General features: G+C 38.5%; 1 protein-coding gene across 6 annotated transcripts in view; it reads right to left on the bottom strand.

The window, feature by feature from the left end:
- Positions 1–17231, bottom strand: part of stat5a (signal transducer and activator of transcription 5a) — an 82558-nt gene that overhangs the window by 13080 nt on the left and 52247 nt on the right. For 4 of the 6 annotated variants that reach the window (XR_013799090.1, XM_079624021.1, XM_079624020.1 and 1 more), the window contains 11 exons: positions 13784–13918; positions 13530–13686; positions 13017–13106; positions 11067–11241; positions 10545–10675; positions 7198–7349; positions 6858–7013; positions 4111–4290; positions 3753–3840; positions 3013–3135; positions 2371–2463 (listed from right to left, as the gene is read on the bottom strand). Coding sequence is in view for 5 of the 6 variants with exons in the window: in XM_079624021.1 (XP_079480147.1) it covers positions 2371–2463; positions 3013–3135; positions 3753–3840; positions 4111–4290; positions 6858–7013; positions 7198–7349; positions 10545–10675; positions 11067–11241; positions 13017–13106; positions 13530–13686; positions 13784–13911 (1473 nt within the window). In the remaining variant the exon portion in view is untranslated. Of the gene's footprint in view, positions 1–2370; positions 2464–3012; positions 3136–3752; positions 3841–4110; positions 4291–6857; positions 7014–7197; positions 7350–10544; positions 10676–11066; positions 11242–13016; positions 13107–13529; positions 13687–13783; positions 13945–15439; positions 15511–17231 lie in introns of all 6 variants that reach the window. The other 2 variants (XM_079624023.1, XM_079624022.1) reach the window with 2 other exon arrangements.

The raw sequence follows: 17231 nt of genomic DNA, 5'->3' as shown, positions 1-17231 counted from the left end.
GGCAGGTTCTCAGTGGGTCACAATCACTTTGGTTTTAAGCAAGGGCATAGAATTTAGTAGGGAAGCAATATCCAGCGACTACTGAATTGCCCCTAGCAATAATTTTGATCAAACAATTAAAATACATTTATATAACCACTGTTGTTGTAAATTTTTGTCCGCATCTGAAATATAGGGGTCGTACCCTTGACATTACATGAGAAGTTAAAGTAAATGCGTTAGAAAACTGCAATCTTTCAAGGATGTGCATTTAATGCATAAAGTAAGGTAAGTTTTTAAAACGTGAACAGTTCAGTTGAATGGTAAAGTTTACCCTCTTTAACTAAATGGCAAACTGAAATATCCACAAAATTAAAAACAACACTGAAATAAGAGCATGTGGTTTATCTTTCGATCAGATGCACGTGAAAGTTGTTTGTTACATTAGCAACAGTAGACTCCTGGTTGCATTTCTTCTAAAATCATTGATGGTCCAGTTCAGAATATACACTACAGCGTCAATAAGAGCATCCTGACCCCTAAAAACACTGCAATTTGCACACTGCCTGCAAGTGCTCTACATACATTATGTATATGTACTCTGATGCTGATGTACTGTATGTTGACGAATGCACTATATGGACAGAGTAAAGTTAAGTATCTGTTAAACAGCCTCCTTGTCGTCATTACTGACTTTTAACTTTTAAAATTACAGAATTGATTAATTGAAGTCAATATAGACTCAAAACCTCAAATCTCTGATCACTTTTTTGCTGTTATGAATGCATGCTTGTTTATTATTTATGATTATGATATTCTATTATAAAGTACAGAAAGCTAATATTGTAATGAGTGTGTTGGCTACCATGTCTATAAATAAAGGCTTTAGATTACTAGAAATTGTAGTCAAAAGTGCAAAAATGTCCCCACCAATCTCAAAATGAAACCTACTACGCCCTTGGTTTTAGGAAAAGAACAAAGAAATTGCATGACAATATAGAGGGATATATTACATCAACTCCTTCACTCACCATATCCTGCTTGATTTGCATAAGTATCTAACATGTTCTGTACGCATGCCATTCACTGCTGCCCTTAAGAAAAATTTATTAGTAATGATATGATACTAACTAGACATCTCTTGAAAAACCTAATATGAACTACATGTATGATGCTTTTATTGTGTTTTTTTGTAGTTTGACAGCCACTGGTCACCATTCACTCACTTCTCCTTTTGTGTTCCACGGAAGAAAAAGTAATACGGGTTTGGAATGACATGAGGGTGAGTAAATGCTCTTTTAAAGGTTGTATCAGCGATTGTGGGTGACGTCACTTCTGTTTGTGTTTGAAGCGAGATCCCAAACAAACCAAGTTAGCTCGCCCCTCCCTCCCTCCCGTTTCATACATCATGAAAAAAATGATCATGCACGCGCATTTCTAAAAGATATTTTCACACAGTTCACATCCAAAAAAGTGGAACTAGCAGCTACTCACCTGTCCAGAAGAAACAGTGCAACCTTGGCGTCTGATTTAAAAAAAATTCAGTTCTTTAAGTTCTCTCCACCTTTCAAAAGCCTTCCCGTTAACTATTAGTGTCTTCGAATAAACACGATGGTATTCCCTCGCCCTAATCCTCCTCCTCTTTGGGATTGACTCAGCCATGCTCAATTTCTCTTGTTCATTGATAGAAGCTGGCTTCTTCTTCAGCTCCGACTTCGCGTGCAGCCGTCACCGTGCACGAGCGCAAAACCTCACAACACCCAGCCCCTGGCGGTGATTGGTTGAACACTATTTATTTTGGTTTTGAGTGGTTGGTGAAACCAATTGTTTTTGTGTGCAGATCTCAGAGCCTAGGCTGCCTACAGAGACACGTTTTTTTGACGGCGTGCTTATGGGGCGGGCAGCTAGCGGATCGTTAAGAAAGATAAGATGAATGTGATCATTTATGTTTGAGCCTGAAATCGCTAATACAACCTTTAAGGAGAATAAGGGTACAGTAAAGGAATGTTAGTCATATGTCATTAGCCATCCAATCAACACCCACGCTATGAAAAGTGACAGTTTTGTTTGTTTGTTGTGGGGAGTTGTTTGTTTGAGTGGGAGAGACATTACATTACGTATGGTTTAAAGAATAAGTCTCGTCTGTTGTCAAGTCAGGGCTGATTTTTGATGTTCTACACGGTTAAGTTATAGGAACTTTATTTATCGCCACATGACCTGGGAATTTATTTCCACTACTTTCTTGTGATGTCGCCATACAACGGCCTCAAGAGCTTATTACAGGGGCAGCCTCCCTGGTATTAAGTAATTTGCACAATAATGATGGCCTGAACTTTAACCACCACACCACATCACCCAACCAAAGATGCACTGATGTTATCAGGAACTAACCGGTTCAGCAAATGCATTGTCCCATAGAACTGTGGCTGTAGCATTGTTGTCTTGACTTCCATGGACAATTACCACCACAGGCAAAGAGAGAGTCTGGGGGGAAATGTGTGGATGAGAAAAATGAATGAACCAAGTTGCAATTTACTTTATTATACATAATTACTTTAATAATAATAATTGTACAATACCATTCAAAAATTGGGGGTCAGTAAGATTTTTTTCTTTTGAAATAAATAAATTATACTTTTGTTCAGCAAGGATGCATTCAATTGATCAAAAGTGACAGTAAAAACGTTTATATTGTTAAAAAAAATGAATGCTGTTTTTTATCTGTTTTTTTAAAGAATTCAAAAAAATGTATCTACAAAAAATATTGCACGGCAAATAAGTATATCAGTATGATTTCGGAAGGATCATGTGACTGAAGACAGGAGTAATTGCTGCCATTAAAGAAATAAATAATAGAAAAGTTTTGTAGTAAACCAAAAAGCAACTCCAGTCTAAAATGTACATAGTCATTAAGGCATGTTTGTATGAAAATGAATGACAATCTATGTGATTATCAAAGAAATGTCTCAGTTATAATTATTTCTACATCCATATATGTGGTTCGTAACAGTTCATGAGACATCTCAATCTTACCTTAACCTGAAATACCAGCTCATTTCCGCCAACACTGAACTGTGATTCAAACAAAATGGTGAACTTCTCCTCTGTAACAGACTCCGCTCCTCGGCGGTCTGAACGCCTGATCCGCTTCAGAGACTATAGAACGAGAGAGAGAGAGAGAGAGAGAGAGAGAGAGAGAGAGAGAGAGAGAGAGAGAGAGAGAGAGAGAGAGAGAGAGAGAGAGAGAGAGAGAGAGAGAGAGAGAGAGAGAGAGAGAGAGAGAGAGAGAGAGAGAGAGAGAGAGAGAGAGAGAGAGAGAGAGAAATATAGTCAAGTTCTTCTTCCCATTTAACATGAGTCACTTTCACACAAAAATACTTAAGCTACATCTACAAATGTCATTCACATTATATGAATATATTATAAAATTGCCTATCCAAGTGTTTATAATAAAGAAAGTTTTTAAACTTTTAAAACATTTAAACTTCCTTTTATTATAAACAAATACAATATAGTGTACAAAAGTAAGACAGAATTACTTGGGTAACAAGTAATTGTTACACTTTCTGGTTAACAAATGTACAGAAATAATATAATTATTTTGTTATTGTTTGTCATGGTTGATATTGTAACCTAGAGTAGATCTCTGTTCTCTAAAGGCACGGAGTAAATTATGAATAAACTTGGTGGCTTACAGCGTACTTTGAAACATTCACACACTCTTACAGACATTTTTTCTAAAGTTAGCCCCTAGACGGCCACGGTGCACTCACCATGTTTCTAAAGTGTGCACTGAGGGTGCCTGTGGTCTGGTGGTACTCCATCACACAGTTGTTATTCAAGATCTCGCCACTGCTGTCACTGTTAGACAGACACATATACAGAGAATATTATTCAGCATGTAGATGTAAAGATAATGGAGATAAGCTTTTTAACCAAGATCAGAGTCCATTAAGCAGAAAATGCAGCTAAAAATTGGGTTTGTGCATAAAAATGTGTGTGTGTTCGTAAATGTAGGATGGTGTATCAGGGTGCCTGATGAAACATGTTGACATATTAGTCTAATTCACAATGAGTAATCAACAACACTCAAAGAAGTTACTAAATCCAATGTTTTGTGTTTCTGCTCACTTTCTGGTGTTTTCATTCTTGAGCAAGGCCTTGGCCTGTTGTTCACTGATGATGGTGGCTTTGACCTGCGGTGGGTTCATGTGCACGTTGAGTTTCCCACCTACCAGCAAACGCACTGTCGCAGCAAACTTAGTTTGTGTTTTCAGCACCTGAGGAGGCTGCTTTTCGATGATAAAGGTACTGCAGATAAAACACACACACACACACACACACACACACACACACACACACACACACACACACACACACACACACACACACACACACACACACACACACACACACACACACACACACACACACACACACACACACACACACACACACACACACACACACACACACAGGAATAAATAACATTGCAAAATATAGGAAAACAGAAAACACTTATTTTGTTTTGTATTGTATTTTATATTGTTATATTTCACAATATATCATATTTTTCTGTATATGTTTTTTCGATCAAACAAAAGCAGCCTTGGTGAGCATCTTACTGGCCCAAAACTTTTAGAAGAGTAGAGGACATTTAAGTTGCTAGTCACTGAAACTCTTGACATATGCCCTAGTTTTCCTAGGAGCATAAATAATAGTTTATGATAGAAGTAGCAATTTCATGAAGAATGAACTTTCATGAACTAAGGCATAGATTTTCTGTGAATAATGACTTGAATTTCCATCTGTTTCACACACAAAGCTACTGTACTGTTTGGCTTTACAAAACTAGGAACATAGTGCATGAGTTGTGTATGGCCCACTTTGATATGTTTATAATGCTTTTGCATCCTTTTTGAAGGCCATTTATTGTCATTTCATGGTGGAAAAAGGGACTGGCACATTTTGTGTAACATAATATTAAAGAAAGTCATACAGTTTGGAATGGCATGAGAGTAAGTATTTTACTCATATAGCTACTGTAGGTTGCGACATCTAGCTATGGGGGTGCCTCAGGGCTTAATGCCTGGACCACTTCTCTTTCCCATCTACACAGTCATTCAGAAACATGGTTGTTCCTATCAATGCTATGCTGATGACACACAACTCTACCTCTCATTCTAACGAAATAATCCGACTGTAGCTACTCGCATCTCAGCCTGACAGATATTTCGGACTGGATGAAGGACCACCACCTTAAACTAAACCCTGCAAAGACAGAGCTGCTTGTGATCTCGCTCGGCCAACCCAACATTTCATCACAACTTCCATTCAGCTAGGTTCGTCATCCATAACTTCTTCCAGGACAGCCAGGAACCTCGGAGCTGTGATTTATGATCAGTTGAACTTCACAGACCACATTGCTAAAACTGCCGGGTCCTGCAGATTTGCCTTATACAACATTAGGAGGATCAGGGCCTTTCTATCAGAGCATGCTACACAATTCCTTGTCCATGATCTTGTTTTATCAAGACTGAACTATTGTAATGCTCTCTTGGCAGGCCTTCCTGCATGTACTCTCAAACCTCTGCAAATGATCCAGAATGCAGCAGCAAGAGCGGTCTTTAATGAGCTGAAGAGAGCGGACATCACACCTCTCCTCATAAAATTGCACTGGTTGCCAATTGCTGATCGCATCAAATTCAAGGCACTGATGTCTGCCTATAGAAATGACAGCTTTAGCGTAAGTTCTGCCAGGAAGACTCAATCAGCGTGCCACGTATTATTTCTCTTAACCAATCATGTGCTAACACTCACAGTATAAAAGATCGGTACTTACATTTGTCTGAGTTCGCAGATGCTGACGCTGCCAATTACCTCCATCCTCCCCAACCACCACCAAGATGGTACCTTCCCCCTCATCCTCCCCACCACCACCAGGATGGTCCCTTCCTTAACCTCCAGGGGGGTCGGCTGCGCCCCTGCCTTCGTCTTCAGGCAGGATATGCAGATTCCGCTACCCTCGCATTGCTCTCTAAGGACGGGGCCTACGCCAAAGAACTTTATAAATTCATGCTTGCTGGGCTGTTAATAAATATACGCTGTTATATCAATTTATCTCCCGAGTCTTTCTGGTAGAACTAGACTCATGTGCCCTCCAGAGGCTTGCGTTCTGCAAGTGTATGGTGCCTTGTGGTGCCATCTCAAAGAGGCAGAAAATCACTTTCATGGACCTTCACCTGGACTGTTCCCCGCTCGAGGAATGACCAGCCTAACTCAACCCGAGCAGCTGAGTCTATAGCCATTTTCAAGAAACTGCTGAAGACGCATATTTTCCGGCAACACTTGACCCATTAATACTAACACTTACTATTCTATATCTGTTTAAAAAACAAAAAGAAAAAAGAAGCACCTTGCTACGTGTACTGAGCTGGACAAACTTGAGACTGGTCACGGCACTTGCATATTGCTGCCGTATATTGTTAGTTTGTTTGCTTCCGTTGCTCTCCTCATTTGTAAGTCGCTTTGGTTAAAAGCGTCTGCTAAATAATTAAATGTAACTGTTTAACCCACTTGGAGGCTCTATACTGAGTGACAAAATAAACACACATACAGAAAACTGAAAGGAAGCTGATGTATGACTTGAATGTGGTACATGTCACCATGGCAACTGATATGATGCTTTCAAATGCATTGTGAAGTCAACACTTAAATAGCAGCAATGGCTAGAAAGAGTGCATATAATAAAAATGCATGATGTTGATTAGAGTGAGAATATTGGTTGTGTTACTCCACTTTATCACTTGACCTTAACTGAACTGCTACTCTCTCTCCCTCTCGAGAACACACACACACACACACACACACACACACACCTGGTGACTAAAGCTGAGATGATATCTGTGATGGTGCTGTTGAGTTCGGTCAGCAGCTCTTCGATGGGGCCAGGAATGGGCAGCTGCTGTCTCAGATGCTCCGCCCTCCGGATCTGCTGACGATTCTGCCAAATGGTTTCTGCTAGCTTCTCACACCTGTGCACATGCACACAAGCAGAAATGTGTAACGAAAACATGAATGAAAGATCTGCTGTGTGAACAAGTTGTGTATGTGTAATGTAAATGCAGTGTTTGGGTTAATCTGTAGTAATTATAATTAACTTTAGCTTTAAAAACAATAGAAGTCTATGATACATCCTAAGCAAGTGTGTGTGCGCACCATGACTGCAGTATGTCCAGTCCTCCCTCGGGTGGCCCTCCGTTGCCAGCCAGCTGTTGACGTCTCTTCCACTGAATCAGCTCATCATCAAGAATAACCGTCTGCTGTTTCCGTAGCAATGCCAGTGTCTTCTGGTGTTTCTCTGCCAAGCCCTGAGCACAGACACACACACACACACACTAGCTCATATGACATCACATGAACAGATATGAACATATGTACTGTACTCATGTAAATGACAACGGCCCTCAAGTTTAGTACTGTACTTGAAAACAAATGTTTTCATTTTAACCCTCTGGGGATCAAGGTGTTTTTGGGGTCCTTGAGATGTTTTGACATGCCCTGATATTTGTATTTTTTTCAGTTGCTTATAAACATATTAATGGCAAAGGTGTAATCACACTCTATTTAGCACAAACATGGCTATCATAATATGTGAGCAACATGTATGTACATGTTTGCATTTTTGAGAGAATATTATTTATGCGTGGTTATTAAAAAAACTCAAACTTAAATTTTCTGATATAAGACCACATAAGACCAACTTCACATATTCCCACAATACTTTTGACTAATGGATGTTGTCGCCTAGAGTTTTTACTTCAAAATGATCTGAAAATCATCCGGGCTAATCGTTCACATTAAACAATAGATTGATTTAAATTTTGTAAGACACTTTTTGTTTGGAAAAGCAAAATACAGGTGGGCGTGAATGATCCAACAAGGTCATGAATGATGTCCTAATTCACACCTGAGAGAAGACAAAGACCTGCTAATGCTGCATACTAATGAGCTTTCATTCAGGTGTCACTGAGCCACAAGAAAGAATGCAAAGACAACACACACACACATATATATATATATATATATATATATATATACATTCATATATGTATATATGTATTAGGGCTGCACGATATGAGGAAAAGCTGCGATGTGCGATAACATTGTTTAATATTGCGATGACGATATGACTTGCGATAAATGTGATTGTTAACTATACTGTTCCCATGTCTTAGTGCTTTAATAGGTTATTTGCGTGATAGGTCAAACGTTTATTACCTGCCTGGTTCAGAATACACGATTTTAACGCGATTTTGGCACGATCCGTTTGACGTATGGTGTCATGGAGATTCGTAATAACGACAACGGGCGTCGGGACGCAAGATTCGATCGTTTCATCTCGTATAGTGTGTCATAGTGGGCGACAACCTACGTCGCGTCTGCGATGCTTCACGACAGAAAGACTATCGCATGTTTCATTCTTTAACGGTCCTCCACGACGGGTTGAATATGTGAGCGAGGCGAGAGTGAGTGAGTGAGAGTGCAACAGTGATTGTGTGTGTGCGCCAGTGTGTGTGTGTGTGCGCGAGTGAGTGAGTGAGCAAGTGAGTGAGCGAGGGACAGTGAGTGTGTGTGTGTTTGTGTGTCTGTGCGTGCGAGTGAATGTGTGTGTGTGACGGCACGCGATGACTGGTCGGAAAGCAACGTGTAGTCTGACATGTTTCTTGTCCACGACATGACAAGATTTTAGGAGTCAAAAACGTGTAATCTGAACCAGGCATTATTCATCGTGTCAGGCTGTCTGTAGCGATGTGTTCATCGCGGGAGTTCATATCGCGATGACGATGAAAATTCGATGTATCGTTCAGCCCTAATATGTATATATGTATGTATATATATATATATATATATATATATATATATATATATATTACTACAGAATTGGTTCAGAGTTGGAAACATCTTGAAAAAAAGTGTATTTTTCCACAAACTGTGGAATTGTATAATTGTATAATATCCAAGGTAAACATTTCTAGTAATTGTACAGTTAATTCTCATTCGTATTTTCAGAAAGTTTTGGAATATGTAGGCTATCCTCTCCCCAAATTTGTCACTAATAAAACACAAAAATAATTTAAAGAGAAGGCTTATATTGATCTTTTAAGATTTTGTTTGCACCTTGTAAATTAGGTTTTGATGTGGCAGTAAAAACTTTATAATCTATCCAAAACGAAATGTTGTCTTTCATATTTCGTCTGTAACATATCGTCTTTTATAATATATATTAGGGCATAAATGTTCATTTGCAGTTTAATATGTTGCTTATACAAAGACATTTTATTTCAACGTATTCAGTCGATTTTTACTCATCTCAGTAGGCAATATAGATAGTTTGCTAAAAGCTAAACTAAAGGTTAATTCATTCACACACACGCGAGCTGTAGTAAACAACAGCATGCATCTGTGCCGTGTATTCATTCAAACACAGAAACGCGATTCAAATTTAAACAGTGTTTTGCGGTTTACAGACACCATTTCATATCGCGATTAGAACAAAGCACTTACTGATCATCTGCAGCTGGATCCGTTGTTAGGCTACTCCAGCACGTTTGAGGTAAAATTTTCCAGGATTATCACGATATTATTATTCCTCACTACAGTGTGTTTTCCAGCTGTTGTGGGCGTTGACTGATGTGTTGCTTCAGATTATCTGCGCTTGAATAGCGTGCGCTCTCCATGGGCGTGTCAAATAGAGTAATGGGTGCCAGAACGATAATGAGAACGGCTGATCTCTCGCTCTTTTTATATAGATTACATAAACAGAGAATATTTGTTTTAGTTTTGAATTAGATAATTTAAAACTACACACTTAAATGATTATAGAGATATATAGCTCATGTCTGAGTGAATAGTATTCGCTGAGTTTTGTTTAAGTTTACAGACGTGCACTAGAAAAACGGAGACGGAGAAGCAGAAAGCACACCCTGTTTACTTTCTTTATTTTACAAAAGCACAATGTTTTATTTCGATTGTAAGTGAACCCATAAATAAGACATTTAACAGTTTATTTTTTCATATTTATTTATTTAATATATCAAGTCTATTTTGCTGCTATGTGAAAAAAACCGAAACGCGCGCCGGCGCGTTTTTGGTCCCCAGAGGGTTAAAGAAGACATATTATAATGGTAAACAGCATCTTTTGAAATTAATGTGTTCCTCTTTTTACCGGGTTCGCCAATCAAAACAGAGGTAATTTGTATAAATCGTGATAAAACAAAAGTAACAACATTTTCTTCTGTATTGTGACGTACACCCAAATGAAATGGATTATCAAAGATCATTTTTTTACCATTGTTGTCTTTGTACCATTGTTGTCTTTACCTTTTTCTATTCATTTAATGCATTCTTGCTGAATAAAAGTTTAAATTTCTTAAACAAAAACTTGCTATAAATGTTTAAGACGTGGCTCTTAAAAGCATGTGCTACTAATGTTACAGTTTGAGTGTTGCATTATGCTAATGCTAATGCTATACAATTCATTCCGAGTGTGTATGTGTGAGTACCAGTCTGTATTTCTGCAGGGTGTTGGCCTCTCGGGTCAGCCAGGCCTCTACTGTGGCTCTCTTGCTGAGCAGGCTGGGCTCTCGTAGCTGTCGGTCGGCTGGAGGCAGCGTGGCCAGGCTTGATAACTGAGCTGCACAAAGCAGACAAAGATTTAGTCCACAAACAGAAGTAAAATATAAATTCTAACAGAAGTAAAATAAAAAATATAAAAATAAAATTCCCATATTATTGTATGTAGAAGAGCCATCTGGGTATGAAAAAAGCCACAAGTGGGTTGTGAATCTAGCAATTTCTTTCCTGAGCTGACGTATTTTCAGTTGTGTGTGTGTGTGTGTGTGTGTGTGTGTGTGTGTGTGTGTGTGTGTATGTGTGTGTGTGTGTGTGTGTCCTGTATCTCAAACAGCAAAGCATGGCTCTTGCAATGGCAAAGTTTGATTTCCAGGAAATACTTAAATATATTTTGAATGCAAGCAAAACAGCGTTTGCTGCGTGTATAACTGTAAATGTGTGTGGACGTATACCCTGTATTCTGAGGCTCTCCTGGTATTGTATAATGAAGTACTCCTGGTTGTGCTGTAGTTTTCTGAGGTCATTCTCTGTGTCCTGAGTCAAAATTCTGAGCTCCTCAAACGCCTGGTTTATCTGATGGTACTTCTGCGACATGCTGTCCATCACCCCACCCACCGGTGAGCTTGACTGCCAATCACAGACACACATGGTTCAACGTTCAGTTTCACTAAAACTATGTTTCACAAAATTATAACAGAATATTTCAGAAAAGCATAGGAGCATGATATAATTCAACTTTTTGTATGTTTTTGTTTTAGTTTTGATAAACTAGCAGCATGAAGAAAGTTTGTAGATACTTTTAAAACAACCTGATCAACGATTCTTCTACGAAAATCCCACAAACCAAAGCTTCAATATGTATACTGTCCTTATCATCTCTGTCCCATTGTGTATGAATAACCCACGCAGGTGAGGTTATTCCTCTATGCCCACGTAAGACTGGGTGCACGTATATGTGTGTTTGAGCAAACTAAATATTGTTTTGTGTAGTGCATACATGGTATGTGAACATAAATATTATGCGTTGAGTGGATGTGCAGGTGTGCCTAAGAACAAAAGGCATGAGTGGGCATTTTCATGTGTATGTGAGCCTCTAGATTTACTGATATTGTCTTTAGTTTTATGATTTTATGGGATGTCAGTTCAGTTAATAAAATCTGAAATTTCCTCTTTTACTCTCATAAAACTGAGCACTTTCTTGGCAGGTATCATGAATTTGTGTGTAGATAAGTATGTGTATATTTAGCTATGTATGTTCATCTACACATGCACAATGCAAATGCTGAGGATTATAAAAGTCAGTCTCATTTACAGGAGCAGCCCTGTTTATTACTCCATGCCCATGATTTAAACCAAGACGACAACGTAGTTCTTTCTTTTTATAAATTGTACAAACTATTTTTAATGGCTTGTTCAAACAAAGTGTTTATAAATCAGTCGAATGTAGAGAGAACTCTGGGAGAAAAATTATGAGGTCCTGGGTTCCCACACATTTTGACCAATGCAATTCTGTGTATTTTACATGATTAATATTGTAAATTTAAAAAAATCTTCATATCAGGTATCAATTCTTGAAATAATAGAGGCCAATAATTTTGACAAAAGATTTAAAAAACTTTTTATGACCTTTTATTACTTTTATTCAGCAAGGACGCATTAAATTGATAAACAGTAACAGTGACAGTAAAGACTTTCATGTTGTTACAAAAAAAATCTATTTCAAATGCGTTCTTTCTATTCATAAAAGAATCTTGAAAAAATGAATCACAGTTTCGACAAAAAAAAAAATTAAGCAGCACAACAGTTTACAACAATGATAATAATACGAAATGTTTCTTGAGCATCAAATCAGTATATTAGAATGATTTCTGAAGGATCATATGATAGATTTTACAGTATATTAATATAGAAAGCAGTTATTTTAAATTGTAATACTATTTCACAATATGAATGTGTTTACTGTATTTATGATCAAATCAGACTTGGAGAGCAGAAGAGACTTCTTATCTAATCTTAACTGTGTGTGTGTGTGTGTGTGTGTGTGTGTGTGTGTGTGTGTGTGTGTGTGTGTGTGTGTGTGTGTGTGTGTGTGTGTGTGTGTGCGCGCAGTGCACACACACACACACACACACACACACACACACACACACACACACACACACACACACACACACACACACACACACACACACACACACACACACACACACACTCACACACTCACACACACACAAAGTTTGGTGTCATTAAGATTAGATAAGAAGTCTCTTCTGCTCGCCAAGTCTGCATTTATTTGATATATATACGAAATAAAGATAACGAACACATACAATTAATTTTAAATCACCCGTTATTACAAATGAACTGTCCAAATAAACCGACTGCCTACTCTGTCCACTCACATTAGTCGCCTCTCTGACGAGTCTTTGCTCCGTGTACAGGATGTGTTTGATACATCTCACCAACTCCAGGGGACAGCGGTCATATGTGCTCTGAAAACACACGGAGTCAGAATGAGAGGAAAGTAAACACAAACACACACCTCCATCTACTCGGTCTTGTTTACATTAACACACTCAAATACACTGTGCAACACTAATGACAGTAAACACTGCGGCTGCACTTTCCTGACTGGCCTGTTCTTAATAATGGCTTTATCATCATGCACTGATATACTGTATGTCAACAGCTCTCATTTATTTAAAAAAAATTCTATCTATATTCTCTCATTTTATTCCCCCAAATATCCTTTAAGAGAAACATCTCAAACAAACATATAAAAGAGATCTCTGTGAGTCAAAACAGTCATTTATTTCAGAGCTTTTGAATGTGTGAAAATCAAAAGTCTGATCTTTTATCCCTTTTTTTAAGTCATCATTCCTGAACTGTACTCGCAAACAAAGAACAAGCAGAACCTTCAGCTGTGAAGCATAATGTCCTAATTTGATCTTGAGTAAGAAGCCGTCCTCTCCCACTTGATGCTCTGCTTTCTTCTGTAGTTCCTGGATCAGGTTGTCCAATAAACGCTTGGCTTTAATCTCTTCTTGAGGGTTCTCTAAATCTATTGCATCCCTGACAGAGGGCATACAGACACAGAATGAAAATAAAAAAAATAAAAATCTGCAAATCAGTTATAGTTCAAATGAGCTCAGGCAAACTCTTCACATACCAGAGTTGTCCCTCTATCCACTGGGACAGGTAGTGTCGCACCTCTATGGGGAAGTGTTGCCCGTAGAGAGACTGCATCTGGTGCAGAGCATCTCCCTGCAGCTGCTGGGCCTGGATCCACACCGCCATTTTCACTCTGTCAGAGACACATCGTCAGGTACACTACAACAGTGAGAGTTAGGGAAAATTAGAAATGCTAAACAAAAAAAGGGGGGAACCAAAGAGATGCTCACATTGCCATGAACATGTTTAGGTCACATTTCAACCCAAAACTTAAAATGAAGAAATAAGAAATATTTTTAGAATCATAAATATGTATTACACGGCTCTGCGGAATACTTGATTCTGATTGGTCAATCGCGCCATCCAGCGGTTTTTCTTCATGTAAGTTTTACGTTTGGTGAGCTAAAAAAAAATGTTAAAACTCAGTCGAATCAATATTTTGTGAACAGTTATTTAATTATGTCATCCAGTAAATACAACCAATTATAATCACTGACGCAGTCTACACTGGATACATAAAATAGATGCGCATTCATTTTCTGAGATACTCCACGTGCTTGCATCTGTCGACAACAGGACGAGTCGTACGTCCAGTTTAAAAAGCTCGTTCACATCTCTGTACAGAGTTCAGAAAGTCCTCAGAGTCAGAAGCAAGTGGATGGTTTATTTTAATGGCATTCGGGATTGCGTCGGAGGATTATATGTTTGTTAGGAGCATTTTGTTTTGTAAACGAGGTACAGATTAATAATGGAGAGTTCACAAATAAACTTTTTTGAAAGCTGAAGAAGCCAACTGTATTTGATCCGACAGCTGCATCACAAACCATAAATAAATAATTTCATAATGTTTTGTCTGTAAATGACAAAACATTCAGATGCAATAGCGAGTGGGCATTGTCATTTCAATGACATAGAGGGTCAAAATGAGGGTTGCAAATAATCGTTTTCTATTTTCCTATATTTTAAAATGTATTTATTCCTTTGATGGTAAAGATATTTTTTTTGTAAATAATATGTATTATAAAATAGTTCATATGAACAGAATCCAGATCCATTGTCATAATGAGAATGTGACCTAAAATGTGTGCTTTATTTGTAATGAAAATACAAATACATTTACCAATGCAAATAAAAAAAATTAAGTAAAATAAATTTGATAAAGTCCTATAATAGAATTATAATGATTATTAATATTCATATATTGGTTGACCACCATTCATTTGTGTGTGCAGAAGTGTTAGCTTGTTGTATCTGTGTTTGTGTGTGTTAATCTTATTTGTTTAAGCCGTCAATATAACATCCACGCATGACTTGCTTGTCTCTCAACAACAGGCACTGCATAAAGCATCAAATTCTATGCGCATAAACATACTTGAAACTACATATTCAAACATCACTCCTGGCAGGGTCATCTGATCAGTCCGCTGACAGTTTTTATGGTGATGACTGCACATGCTGAAAGGAACCAGCGATGTTAGACTGAGGCATCATGCGTTAAATTGGACATATTTTGCACCTCAGTAGCATTTTTTTTCATAATGCTTCCCCCTGAATTGCACTAAGTCAAGGTTTCGTGACACACACACACACACACACACACACACACACGGCTGTAAATAAAGTAATTTTCAATAGAAATTCACAAGATTAATACCTTGATATATTTTATTTTGAGACTTCAGTTTGAAAATCCCCTGCTCGGAAGTTGCTGTGGTAAGAAAGTGTCTTCAAAGAACATAAAGAACATAAACATGTAAGACAAAGCAGCAATTCAAATGAGCCATGTGAGAAACCGTTGCATTTGATTTGCTTGAGCTGCCACCTATGAGCATATGAGCTTCAAATCAAAACGGAAGTAACTTGTAAGAGAAGAGAGTTCACAGCCCGCCTCTTCCTGTCCAACTCGTTGTGTGTGTGTTCACATAAGTGTGAACATGTGTGTGTTTCCAAGCAGTGCAACCACACAGACATGTACATGTATTGAAAGCTGCACACCTACACAGAGACACAAAAACCACTGATTTCCAGTCAGCTTGCCACACATGCGAACACTACACTTGTAAAAAAGGCAGACGCAAAAGCCACTCATTGCCAGTCAACTAACCACAAAGACAAACACTTGATTCCGGTTGATGTGATGGATTAAGGAGACGGATGTTTGATGTGATTTTGGATGGTTGCTGCTGCTGAAATCAGGTCAGATGTCTCTCTGATCTTATGAAGCACTCCTGACCCTGACAGCTCACTGTACACATTATCACTTCCTCTCACACCTCACATTTGGCCTGCTCTCTTCACCACTCATTCAATCCTATTAGATATTTGTTGGCTGCTGATAGGCCTACACTCTTAAAATTAAAAGTTGCAAAAGGGGGTTTTCACTAGCCTGGTTCTACCAGACTCTCGTGCATTTCATTTGTACAGAGTCTGGCCTCTCTCCATTGACAAGCGTTAACTTCCTTGTAGGCGGGTACTCTGTTGAAGTTTAAAACTATTGGATCTGCCCAGAGCCACTCAGGATCTGCCATAACCAATCGCTAACGTTTGGTCGTGACGTATGTCATGCGCCGGCCGTAAACACGTATCCGAATGATCAGAGGATTGTGTTTAGAATAAGATGTCTGTCAACGAGAGCTGCAGGTTTTGTTCTTCGAATTTAAGAATTCAAGGAACAATTACAAATTCTAAATGTATATTTGACACTGAGGACAGTGGATAATGTATTCAGTCAACTGTCGAAGCTGGGTCTAATCATTAACAATACGCCGCTGCGCTCGGTTCGGATCTGCCGCAAATGCTGTGTAGTGATCTGTGATCGCTCGCATCTTTCTCCGCTGCCATTACTGAACTACAACTCAAACTAACGCACAACATCAACGTCATCGTTCTCAGCCACTCCCTCTGTTTGCTGATTGGAGCGGTGAAATTTTGATTTCAGAAAACCAAAGAATACACCACAATCCCAGACTTAGTACTGAAGAAAATGAAAATTGAGCGGAAGTACGTAGGAGGGCGGAAACCAGGCTAGGTTTTCACAGCGATGCCATAGAAGAACCGTTTTTGGTTCCCCTAATCGTTCAATGAAAAGTTCTTGAAAGAACCATTTTTTTGTAAGAACATTTTAATAATCTAATGCAGGGGTGTTCAATCCTGTTCCTGGAGGGCCACACTGTCCTGCACAATTAAACACGCCTGAACCAATAATCAAGGCATACTAAAAAACTTCCAGACAGGTGTTTTGAGGCTAGTTGGAGCTAAAATCTGCCGGACAGAGGCCCTCCAGGAACGAGTTTGGACATCCCTGATCTAAAGAACATTTTCCACTATGAAAAACCTTTTGACAATTGAAAGGTTTCATCATGGATGTTAAAGGTTCTTCAAGGAACCATTGATGCCAATAAAGACCTTTTTTTTTTGTAAGAGTGTATGTGATGTTGAATTGTTTA

This window comes from Phoxinus phoxinus, assembly GCF_949152265.1.
Source record: "Phoxinus phoxinus genome assembly, chromosome: 1".
NCBI lineage: Eukaryota > Metazoa > Chordata > Actinopteri > Cypriniformes > Leuciscidae > Phoxinus > Phoxinus phoxinus.
The sequence above is the reverse complement of the archived record's forward strand: the minus strand, read 5'-3'. Positions and strand labels throughout refer to the sequence as shown.